The following is a 12736-nucleotide window of genomic DNA, read 5'->3' on the forward strand; positions in this document are numbered from 1 at the left end:
CCTCAGTTTGGAATAAATCAAAGAAGGATATTTCCTGCGTTTAATTACATACCTTTAACGATAGATATAAATGCCAACCCTGACATTCGTGACGTCAGCAATGCTGACGTCTTGTTTTTTTTTAAAACAAGCTGAGACAAGCTACTACGTCATAAATATTTCAAGGAAAAAAAATTGTAAAAATATTATTAACGCGGTTTTTCTTAGAAATAAAACATGAATATCATATTAAAAAGTCCAGTCCGTTTTTTACGTTAATAGTATAAGTAGCATCAATAATAACAACACACTGTTTCAAGCCTATCGCATGGATGTTTCGCAGGAATTCGCAGATCATACGAGACAATCAACGCAACATTGATTTTTAATTATAGAGATAGAAGGGACAATAATTCCAATATCAAACAACATGTTATATAAATTTGTAATACACGATACGTAGCGACGATATTTTAAATTAATAATTTAAGTGTAAAATTGTAGTATTATGCTATGTATCTTGTCGACATTTAGTTACCGAACTATATATTATCAGTGAGCCCCCACCTTCTCTAAGATTAATTACGCAATGCTCCCGTGAATTTGTTAGATAAACGTTTATGATTTACGTCAAATCTATAAGTAATAGCATTAACTTAAGAAAATATATCTAACGCCTGTTTATTTTTCCGGATTGGCTATTTAATTATATCATGGCATATATTTATATTATATAGGAGTTTATAGTTTTTTTTTATTATTTATGCAGCAATCAGGTTTTATGCAATATTTATTTAAAATAGTGTTAGAAAAGAACACTCTGGCGAAGTTTTTTTTTTTTAATTTATCACAGATAGATCAAAACTTTGTAGAGAATACTTATATTTCTCTTAAAGTGCCCACGAAAGTCTGGCGCGGTCTATACTTAACCTGTATGGACAAATGACATTATTAATATTAATGTTTGAAGAAATTGCTTTTCGAGACATTAATACTATTATGATGTTTATCTAAAAAAATCAGGCCTACAATAATAATACATACATCGAAATAAAATTAATTACATAGTATTATGTTTTTGTAAAATACGATTTTACTGCCAGTTAAAGACCAAGCGTTACACATATACATAAAATTAACTTAACTATATAGTCGTATCATAAACCGTTTATATCTCATAAAACTATTAACGATGTTCGACTCCTGTAAACTGAATTTTATGTTACCAAATTACGAAAATTACGCAACAGATTGACCGCGATTACATAAATTGTTTACTTAAACGGTATTTTGCATAATTCTATTAGACCTACTATGACCTGTTATTTTTATTATAGATGATTTATTTTGCCTTGCCCTTACTAAGGATGCTATTTCGTTATACGGAGTTAAAATATTGTATTAAGTAAACCGAACTCTTGATGCAGAATTTTATCATAAATTAACATAAGTATTTTTGACGTGCGATTATGACAGACAAAACTACGAGACAAACATGTGGTATGTTTTCAAAAATCCTATTAGTGATCAATTTTGATTTTGATTAAAATTAAAATATGACCAACGATATTTGTATTATTCAATATATATATACTATGTATTATGTCATATCTTCCTGTCACTATTATTTTTTTAACGCCTCGTTTGTCTAATCCTAGACTTATAAGCCGAGATCCCGAGGATGAGAGATATTTCCGATTGTGTCGGATTTGCTGTTCTGTCGAATTGTGAGAGTGATTTTCTATTACTTTAGCAATAAAGTATGTCTCGTGCAATTGGCGAATCCATCTTGAAAATAATTATATTCTGTGATGTGTTTTATTTTGTAATGATTTTTTAGTAAGTGAAGAATAAATAAGAGCATCATCTGATTAGCATCTGATTTAACAGTATTCGAGTTTTATTCATATGTGTTAATAACCTGACTACACCACTTATTTACCTTTCATAAAAATAACATTTAATAAAATGTATTTACAAATTAAAATGATAAAATTAAATTGAGACATTTTTTTGATGGACTAGGGTCACATTCAGAATTCCAGTAATATCGTTTCTTAACTCTCAATGATTACCTATATTAAACAGCTCGACGTATTTAATAATATATAAACAAATGGAAACTTCGAAAATTATCTAGAATTATATTAAAAATAAAATAAAATTTGAGAGCTGTGCTTGAGTTATCTTGGACTCAATTCACATTATCTGTTTGCTTTGGGTAATTACACTGCAGTGTAATACAAGTTACGAAAATCATAATTTTCGTAACTTGACACACTATATTAGCTGATAAATATTCTCTTTTATTGTTACATAACTTTAAATAATACAATCACTTAAACTGTTGTCTTTAAAGCGCCAAGAATATGACGATATAAACAACATTGTGCGCAAAACAGTAAGCCGAAATAGGTCGCTCTCTTGATTAAAGAAACGTAGACAATACGCCGTTTTTAACCTTTTCACCAAATTATTTATTTATTTATTTTCTCACATTCCAAGTAAGCTACATACCTGGATTTCATATAAGCCGCCTTCATATTTATGACCACACTAAAAAGTCAGTATTTCTTTTATACGACCAACCTATGCAATTACGCCTGTGCGAGGTTTCTAACCGATTCCTTTGTCAAAGGTAAAATTAAAAAAAAAACTGGCGCAATGGTTAGGTGAAATGCGCTCCACTCGCTTGATTAATGACGAGTAGACAATGTATCATTGTTATAATGATTTCTCTATGAACGCGTACAATGCTATTGTATTAAAAAATATATATATTGTTACTTTTTTTTTTCAAAAAATAACTTCACTTAATTTTTATTCTTATTAAAAGTATTTATAGGATGTGTATTTTTTTATATAAAATAGGATATAATACTAAAACATGAAGTTTCAATTAAATAAAAACTTTAAGTTTCCAGGCTGCACTTTTTTATATTAAAAAACTTAATTGAAACATTTCGAAACCTTCTGAATAACAAAGATCTTGCGTTTTGCTTTGAAAGTATGAAATCTTTATACTCACCCTGCCCCTGTGAGATTACATCACAAGAGGAGCTGGCACTTTAAAGAACACTTTATCGCACTACGTGTAATATAGTAAGCTTCTTAAAAGATATTGGTGTTAGAGAAGAGCTCTACATATTTTAGTAGAAAGTAGATCAAAAGAGCATTAAAACTATGTACGTAAAAATAAACTTACATATATTTACACATCCTTCGAATTATAAATTAATTTAAATTTGAAATAATTGCACGAACGAATTACCGAACACACATCCAAATTTATCACAAAAAATCTAATGATCCGAATAATGACGACACGACCGATGCGAGATCATATTTAAGACGATAATATCCAGATCCTATCCTCTTGACATATATATGTCAAGGCGGTATTTTTTAAGCGAGACTGCCATCTGCACGGGATATTACAAAACGTCTAGTACAAAAGTATGTCCATAAATACTAGTTCGCTCTTATAATCAAATAGGATGGCCATTCCTACATTACGGGAAAGAGTGAGTTACGACGTAGGCGCAGGACCAAAGGCTCTATCTGTTTTTTGAAGCACTGAAGAGTAAATGTGTAAACAATGCCAACTTTTAAACTCTATGTTGCTCGTGAGAATCTCTTCACAGAAAAATCTCCTCTTTTTTATTGGTCCGTCCAAAGAGGGAAAAACGGAAATGACTTTATTAATTAAATTTCAAAAAATTATACTTGATATATTGCTGACATAAAATAAGCTAATGTATTTAATTTTGTATGTATTTTTAGCGAGAAATATTTAAGGAAAGGTTACAAGGTTTACATGTTACTCTAATTAGACAAAGTTCAGTGCTTTAAAACTTCTGTACAAGTTAATTAATACTTCGAAGTAAAGACGTTTAACAAATGAGAGGTATCAAACCTTAAACTAAACTTTTGATTTCTTAATCGAAACATAACGAGGTATAATTATAAATAGTGAATAGTTATACTCATAGTTATAGTGATATTAAGATTAATCTTACTTTAAATAATTATTACTTTTAATTGGGATTGATTCTTTTAAAATAATTTTCTTCTTCTTCTTCATCTTTTTAGAATCTTTGAATTTATAGACAAGATACTCGTACACCAAAGGCACGCACAACACTTTTATAAAGATACTATTATCGAAGGAAAAATAAAACAAAATGTATAAAAAAGAAATTAAAATAAAATATCATTTCTTTCAAAGACTGTTAAGATCGTATCGTTAAAAAAAGTCAATGGAACACGAGAAGATACGTAATATATTAAAGGTAACTTTTATCATACCGATTATTATCATTAATTTCTAATAAATAGCAACTTTAACCAATAATATTCATATATGCGTATGTAAATAAAAATGTAATCAATTGAAGACATAATATCAAAAAAGGAATACTCTAGAAAACACTATTTGCACGTGGCATCGTTTTATTGACTTATCTTCGCTTTCAGTTACGAAGTTATTGAAGCGCAAAATGAAAGAGTAGGCGGATTGGTTCGAACTTTTGCTGGATTGCCCAGGAATAATAAAAGCTTTCGTTGTTGATTGCGGATACAGCCTGTCCTTCGATAATCAAAATAGACGAATATAAATTACCTATTACGTTTAATGCTACTACAAACAAAGTTTGCTTTTTCAAAGAAAGGTGTAAAATTGACAATTTGTACCAATATCAAAACAGTTTATGCACTGCTGACTGATACATTTTATTTAAAGACGTTAAATTTATTTTATTAAGATAGCTAGATGGATACTTCCACTATCATTACATTTTATATTTTAATAATACAAATATATTTGAAACATTTACTATGGAAAGGATTTTTCATGTTCTTGTTATATAGGTTTACATCACTGTTATACCTATTCATTATAATTCTATAACGCTAAAACTCGTATAGCCTCTACTGGTGATAAGTGGAGTCATTTTACGAGGAATTGCTGCTGACATTCTTGCCACCGTCCAGGTAGTCATCATTTGTATAGTTATACATATTTTAATTTTTATAACCTTAATGCCTTAAAGTAAATAGTTGTATGACCCTAGAATACAAACTCCTACAAAGTTGTCGTATGCGTAAAAACAATATATTAGCAAAATACACTGAAACTGCATATCAATGACTACCATAGTTGTAGTATTTAGCTTAAATTTATATGAGCTATGCTCAACTAAGTTATAAATTCAATATGATGGCCTACACGGTTAGAATAGCAAGGTTTATTTGAGAAAAACGTCCTTGTTGTTCTCTACATAAAAAAACGCATAATCATACACGGAACAGAAATAGTTATGAATGATGAAAATGACAATAGTCTTCCAGTTTTTATTTGCACGCAACAGTAAAGAATATTATCCGTCCCATCCAAGATGCACGCAAACGAAACCGGAAGGTCATTTGTGACATAATAAAGTCGGAAACTAATATAGCAACAAAAGCACATTATCACAAATAAGCAATAATAATAAACAAACATATAAACAAAAACAATTAAACTAGAAAACTTAACTGAATTCAGTCACGAAATTATTAATGAAATATTTGGGTATATTTAACTCTTCTGAATACCAGCACAGCTCAATAAATCTATATTCATTTTAACGATTTGACAAAACTAGTGTGTACGACAATGAAGCAGTCAAAAGCATAATATACCATTCGTATAAAGACTGGACTACTTGTTGTTGCGATGTAATTGTTTTCAGACCGTTTTAAGAAATATAGACTGATAATTTAATGTAAATTAATGTATTTCAGAGTAAAATAGAATAATATATTTATCAACGTTATAAAATTTCAAAATACAACTATATAACTGTAACAATTATATAATTATAATTATAAAATAGCATAGCATAAAGGTAAGAAATAAGCCGGACTAAAATATTTAAATAACATACATTTTATTTATTATTAAATTTTCAAGCCCGCGAGCAGGCAATCTACGGGAATGGAACGTCATATCCGTGTCCGGGCGTCATATCCGACCCACGATATGTTATGTCTTTCGCATGTCAATTTCCTTAATAGAATTATAATAATATAGGTATATGTATTAAGAAGTTATAAAATATGATTTAGGTTTTTTCCAGTTATCGTTCTAATATGCCATAAAATGTTTCTATAATATGACCCTTTTAACAATTTTAACGCTCAAACGCTTTAATATGTTTTTATTTTATTCGAAAGTCGACTTCGCTGATTTTAAAATAGTTATGTAATTAACTTACTATAATTAGAAATACAATTACGTTATTTTTTAATATTCCATATTATTTATATATGAAACATTGTTACTTTATATTATTTAGCATTTTTAGTAAAAAAAAATATTGGAAATATAATTATTTATTTCTCCAAATACTTTTGGGCCTGGCCTTTTTGAATTACATTATTGTGCCTACTACTAACGAAATGAATAATATATATATATGTATATGTATTTATATAATGATAGTGTTTTAATACCTACTCTCTTATTTCGGATGTTATAAAATCATTAGCTTGTTCTGTATTGTCACTGCTACAAAATTATTTTTAATTTTAGCGAAACGTCACTACGATTATTAGAAACTATGTTACTAGAATATATATAGTTTTTATTAATGTTATTTACGGAAAATCGACCAAAACTATTTCAAATTGCTTTTATAATTGCTAGAGATAGCATTCAAAAGCGGCTTACTGCGCTTTCACAAAAACAATAAGTGGAGTCATTTGGCCTTGTCTCGGAAAAACATGCCAACGGCAACAGGTCTTAAATAATATATTAAAATGGTAACATTATACACTTATAACGTGAAAATATCTCGATAATAAATGATGAGGTGATATATATTACAGAATAACGTAGATATTATTATATTATTGTATTATTTATAATACTCGTATCTATGTAATGGTATTTTAAAGCTATATGAGATTATTTTGTCAGTTTAATAACACAATCAAATCTTTAAAAAAGTTAATGGTTATATGGCTTGAAGTGAAAAATTGACGAAACTTATAAATAAAAATCTCAACTGCTAAAAATTATAAGAGACAACATTTTAAATGTGTGAAAAAAGGTTTATCCTTTCAAATGTTCATTTCGAAATAAAGCTGGAAAACTCAAAGCATTTTAAACACTCACTGGTTATCCTTAGACCTTATCTCAAGATAGGACAATAGAAAAATAAGTTTCTTTCGAGAATAATATAAGGCTGCACTTAATGTTCATAATTATCTCTATGTACTTTTTGTCTTTTTTATTTATATTGTATTGTGTGAGATTCTGTAGCTTATGAAAATCTAAGCGCTGACTCGTTATTAAGTATTTAAGACAATAGTAGCTTTATAAATTATTATATAACTTTCCATACAAAGGAATATTTTATGCTAAAATGAAATAATTGTCTTCGTATTATTATTTATGGTATGTGCAATGCTATAAAGTCCCATTTTATAGTTATCGTGTCAAAATTCAGTTTCAAAACCGTAGCAGGTTAGTTTATTAGCTATAGGTACATTATCAGAATGAAATATTTAGAACGTCACAAATAGGTACGAAACAAAAATAGCTGGGTTAAGGTCAAACGTCAAACAACATGGAGAATTTGTATTGGGTATTCAAATTCAGGAATGTAATATCAAATTGCACGCGAAACGATTTTGTTTCGGCGCGATGGATCTTAATTGGATCAGAAGGTTGGCGTTAAATATTTTATTGTCTTTGTTGAATTTAAATTAAAATTCATTTCTTAAAGATATAACATGTGTATATATTACGTGAAGTCTTAGTATTAATCTCATAGAAAAAATAAATGAGTTTATAAAATTATAAAACAAAGGATTTATAGATATTTTTATATTTATATATTATATTTGTTTTAAATTGATAAACACCTAAATAGAAATAGCTACCCTCGACCTGTTAATGACCACAACCACATAAAATAGTAATTATTTAAAATATTTATGCCAATTAAAATATAATATACATATACATATTTCATTCGAGAAAAATATGAGTAACGTAAGTTTGGTAAATACATAATAAACTCAATGGACACTCACTTTAAGCGCATCTTCGTGAGATATTCCTGAGAAAGGAGTCCCATTGACTTGCAGGATGGAGTCCCCGGGGCGAAGACCCGCCCGTTCCGCCACCGAACCCTCTTCCACCCGAGATATATATACACCTACACCTGTGAAATAAGATTTGTTTTTAAAAATAGTATAGGAAGTTTAAAGAATAAAAATAATATCAATACAGAAATTGTTGATCTATTTTTTACAGTTATTTAGTTGCATCGAAGAATTTTATCATATCACAATATATCATTACTAATCACAACTAACATAAATATGTTTGTATATATTTTTTTTTATGTTATAGGGGGCAAACGTGCAGGAGGCTCACCTGATGGAAAGTAATTAGCACCGCCCATGGACATCTGCAACACCAGGGGGGTTGCAGGTGCATTGCCGGCCTTTAAGGAATAAGTACGCTCTTTTCTTGAAGGTTCCCAAGTCGTATCGGTTCGGAAAAACCGCCGGCGAAAGCTGGTTCCACAGAGTGGTTGTGCGAGGCAGAAAATGCCTTAAAAATCGCGCTGTTATGGATTTTCGGACATCTAGGTGGTGCGGGTGAAATTTAGAATTTTGACGAGATGTCCGAAGGTGAAATTCAGCTGCCGGGATTAATCCAAACAATTCCTCGGAACGTTCCCCGTGGAAGATTCGGTAGAAGATGCAGAGTGATCCAACATCTCTACGCAGAGCCAAAGGATCGAGCAGATCAGAAAGGGCTTGATCGTCGATAATTCGAGCTGCTCTACGTTGGATACGGTCCAATGGAAGGAGCTTGTACTGGGGAGCACCCGCCCAGAGTTGAGAGCAGTACTCCATGTGAGGCCGAATTTGCGCCTTATATAGTCTTAGGCGATGGGCCGACGTGAAATATTGTCTTGCCTTGCTGAGCACACCGAGCTTTTTTGACGCCAATTTGGCTTTGCCTTCCAATTGACCGCGGAACTGAACGAGACTCGAAATATCAACGCCAAGTATTCCGATACTAGCTGTGGCGGCTATCGGAATGTTCTCAAATCGTGGAGATACGACGAATGGTGTTTTTTTGGCGGTTAACGTGCAAACTTGCGTCTTTTTGGGGTTGAAGTGGACTAGGTTTAGCCGGCCCCAGTTCGAGACTTTGTTTAACGAAGACTCGATTTCAGACACAAGTTTGTTCCGATTTTCTTCGACGTTTTCCCGAGAAATATTAGCATGGCCGGTGTATGAGGTGTCTACGGTACTGTCGTCTGCGTAGCAGTGAATGTTACTGATTTGCAACAAGTCATTGATATGCAGAAGAAACAGAGTGGGTGATAGAACGCAGCCTTGTGGAACACCAGCATTGACGAATTTTTGGTCAGAGCATGCACCGTCGACAACGACCTTAATGCTCCGATCTGCTAAAAAGCTGGTAATCCAATTGCATAATTTCCCGGGAAGCCCATAGGAAGGAAGCTTCGAAAGAAGCGCCTTGTGCCACACACGATCGAAGGCCTTCGCTATATCCAGACTGGCGGCTAATGCCTCCCCCTTGCTCTCAACTGCTTCCGTCCATTTATGAGTAAGGTAAACTAGAAGATCACGGAAACCGTACTGGCGGTCACTAATCAGCTGGTACTCCTCTAGACACCGCAGGAGCTGGCAGTTTATATGGACTCCATAATCTTGGAGAACAAGGGGGTGATGGCTATAGGCCTACAATTGGACGGGTCTGAGTGGTTACCCTTTTTAGGAATCGGATGCACCAAAGCAGTCTTCCAGGAGATCGGGACGACATCTAATGCGTAGGATTGCGGAAAAGACGCGTTAAGACCGGCGTCAACTCGGGAGCACATGTCCATAGCACGATTGGAGGGATGCCATCGGGTCCACTCCACTTATGAATGTCCAAGGAAAGAAGTGCTTTACGAACTGCACTTTGTCGGAATTTAACCTCCGGCATCGTGGTATCACACCGCGGGATTGTTGGTGGTGACTTTCCTCGGTCATCCAGAGTCGAGTTCGCCGCGAAGAGAGAGCCTAAAAGATCAGCTTTCTCCTTCGCGGTATGGGCCAATGACTCACCGTCCCTGTGCAAAGATTGAAAAGAGGGCTGACAGAAATTCCATAAGACAGCCTTAGCGAGAAACCAGAACGCACGTGTTCCTGAAGGGAGGCGCACCAGTCTCTCGCCAATTCTGCCAATTTATTCTGTCTTCACTTTTAGCAATCCCGTTTTTGAAGGACCTAGAGGCAGAGTTATATTCCTTTCTGAATGTGCTAGTATTTACATCACGAGATGCCGATGCGTTAGCCCAGTCTTGGTAGCGTTCCCATTTTCGGCGTGAAGCCGTTTTGCAAAAACGACCAAACCAGGGCTGGGACTTGCCACCGATGGGGACCGCAGAATACGGAATTAATAGTTCCATACCCTGAAGTACCACATCGGCGACAGAGTCAGCAACAACGCTCGGATCATCCGGCGAGAAACAAACCTGCCCCCATGGGTAGGATGCAAAGAAGGACCGTATCCCATCCCAATCTGCTGATTTGTAGTGCCACACTCAGCGGCAGCCCACGAAACGGGGTCCTGAGTACCGCGCAACCGGCACTGTACTCCGGATGAGACAGTGGTCCGACGAGCCCAGAGGGGGATCGACGATAACATGGTAGCCATCCGGATGGGAAGTCAGAAGAAGGTCCAACAGGGAAGGTGTATTATCCTCCACGTCTGGTATTCGCGTTGGCGAGGTGACTAGTTGTGTCAAATCATATGCTAAAACGAAGTCGAGAACAGATCTACCCGCATGATCGGTAGTGTGCGATCCAAGCCATTCGGCATGGTGGGCATTAAAATCGCCAAGAATTACGATCTACGTATGTTTTAAAAAATATTTTTTTTTAAATGTATATCATGATTATTTTTAATTGTATATCAAGAGATACGTGGACTAAGTCCCATACTTTCGTCAAAGTAACTATTAAAAGTATTAAATACTTTTTTTAAAAAAGGAACATTCATATCTCAAACAATACGACATTGTAAAATCAAATGATTTATATTATTTCTTACCTTCTTCTCGTTTTAAGAATATCATGAAAAACGTACTAAAGGGTGGATATCCTTATATTGATACCCTTATATGATATTCTTATATGAGATAATAGACAGTTTAAAAAAAATTGAGGCAGCTTATAAAAAAGCTTTAAATGTGACATTAAATATAATAAAGCATAACACTCTTTGAACAGGTTTTACAGCGAGATAAAAGACATTCAGTGCACTCAAAAGAAAGTAGTGAGGCCTTATTGAAACCTTTCGAGCGTCGTAATTCCTACTTAGCTCGCAATGGAGGCGGATAGAGATTTGTGTCTCGAAGTCGTAGATCACTGATTACAAAGCTCTGTTTGACCGTCCCAGTCCTATTTATATAGCTCCTATATGAACGCAAATCGATATTGGAAGCTCTGTTGCGTCGCACCCACGCAAATCTGGTATTGACATTTTACAACGTAACTTAAATCTACTGTTGATATTATCGCGATGATCGCTTCGATAGTAAATATAGTAGACGCGAAGACATATAAGGATTACTCAATTATTAGTATTAATATTATAATTTTCTATAATATAATAAAATATGAATTCTAAAAAAAATATTACATATTATACAAATTTGTAGGCGAGTTGTAAATAAAATATAAAAATAATATAAATATTAATGCACAGTTCTCCAAATAAAATAAAAAAAGCGAAATTATTTTTAGGTTAGCGTGAAGTTAAAATATTTTCAAATCCAAAAACTAGTGCTACGTTTGATAACTTGATCATCTCACAGTGTTCTATTTCTTTTGTATTATTTTTTTCAACTAAATATTCAATACCATAAAAAGATAATACAATGCACAGAATATAAAGCCGTGTTTAGTAAAGCAACTGTTTAATTTTAATAGTAAATAGTATAAAACAAAGTCGCTTTGTGCAACCGCTAACTTCATCTAACCAGCTCAACGGATTTTTATGTGGTTTTTTACAAAGAAAAAAAAACGATGAACGGAGAAATTTTCAACATATAATTTTTTACATTTAAAAAAATAAAAAGTAGACTACAAAAAATTTACTTAATTAACATGTTTTCGCTAAGCGCACTTTACAATTTCTTTATTAATAAATTGTTCGATGCCGAGAGGCGGGTACACTAGTTCTTATAATAAAAAAACATTAATGATAAATAAAATGTGAACTATGCTTTCCTGAATACAGTTTCTTGGATTAGTTTCCATAACTTACTGTTTTTTTCATACAAATGAATTATTTACATTTAGGCCTTATTCATACGAAATAAAAATTAAAAATAATTACTGTACAAATCTTGACCGCGTGGAACAGAACGGTGAAAAGAATCCTAACAGTATTTCCCCGTAGAATGACAAACTTACTGCTTAAAAATAATAATCCATATATAATTTCGTTAAAATTTGACTGGCTGGCCGACGCAAACTATAACAGGTGTTGCAGCTGTATCCCAGGACGATAAATCGAACTTGCCTGATACATTTCATGTTTCAAACATCTTGCAAAATAAAAATCGCTAATATTTTCCGGTTGTCGATACACGACTTGAGCAAAATACCCACTTATGTAGTCGGCCTCATACCCCTCGTACCAATTAAATATATTTATACGGGCTAATGATTG

The 12736-nt window shown here is 32.9% G+C and overlaps 1 protein-coding gene across 3 annotated transcripts in view; it reads right to left on the minus strand.

The window, feature by feature from the left end:
• The window catches only part of Dysc (dyschronic), a 99405-nt gene that overhangs the window by 62926 nt on the left and 23743 nt on the right, over nucleotides 1–12736 (minus strand). For all 3 annotated transcript variants that reach the window (XM_026631608.2, XM_064220167.1, XM_064220168.1), the window contains exon 6: nucleotides 8062–8192. In XM_026631608.2, coding sequence (XP_026487393.1) covers nucleotides 8062–8192 — 131 coding nt within the window. The remainder of the gene's footprint in view (nucleotides 1–8061; nucleotides 8193–12736) is intronic.

The sequence above is a fragment of the Vanessa tameamea genome, chromosome 4, assembly GCF_037043105.1.
Source record: "Vanessa tameamea isolate UH-Manoa-2023 chromosome 4, ilVanTame1 primary haplotype, whole genome shotgun sequence".
In the NCBI taxonomy this organism is placed as follows: Eukaryota; Metazoa; Arthropoda; class Insecta; order Lepidoptera; family Nymphalidae; genus Vanessa; species Vanessa tameamea.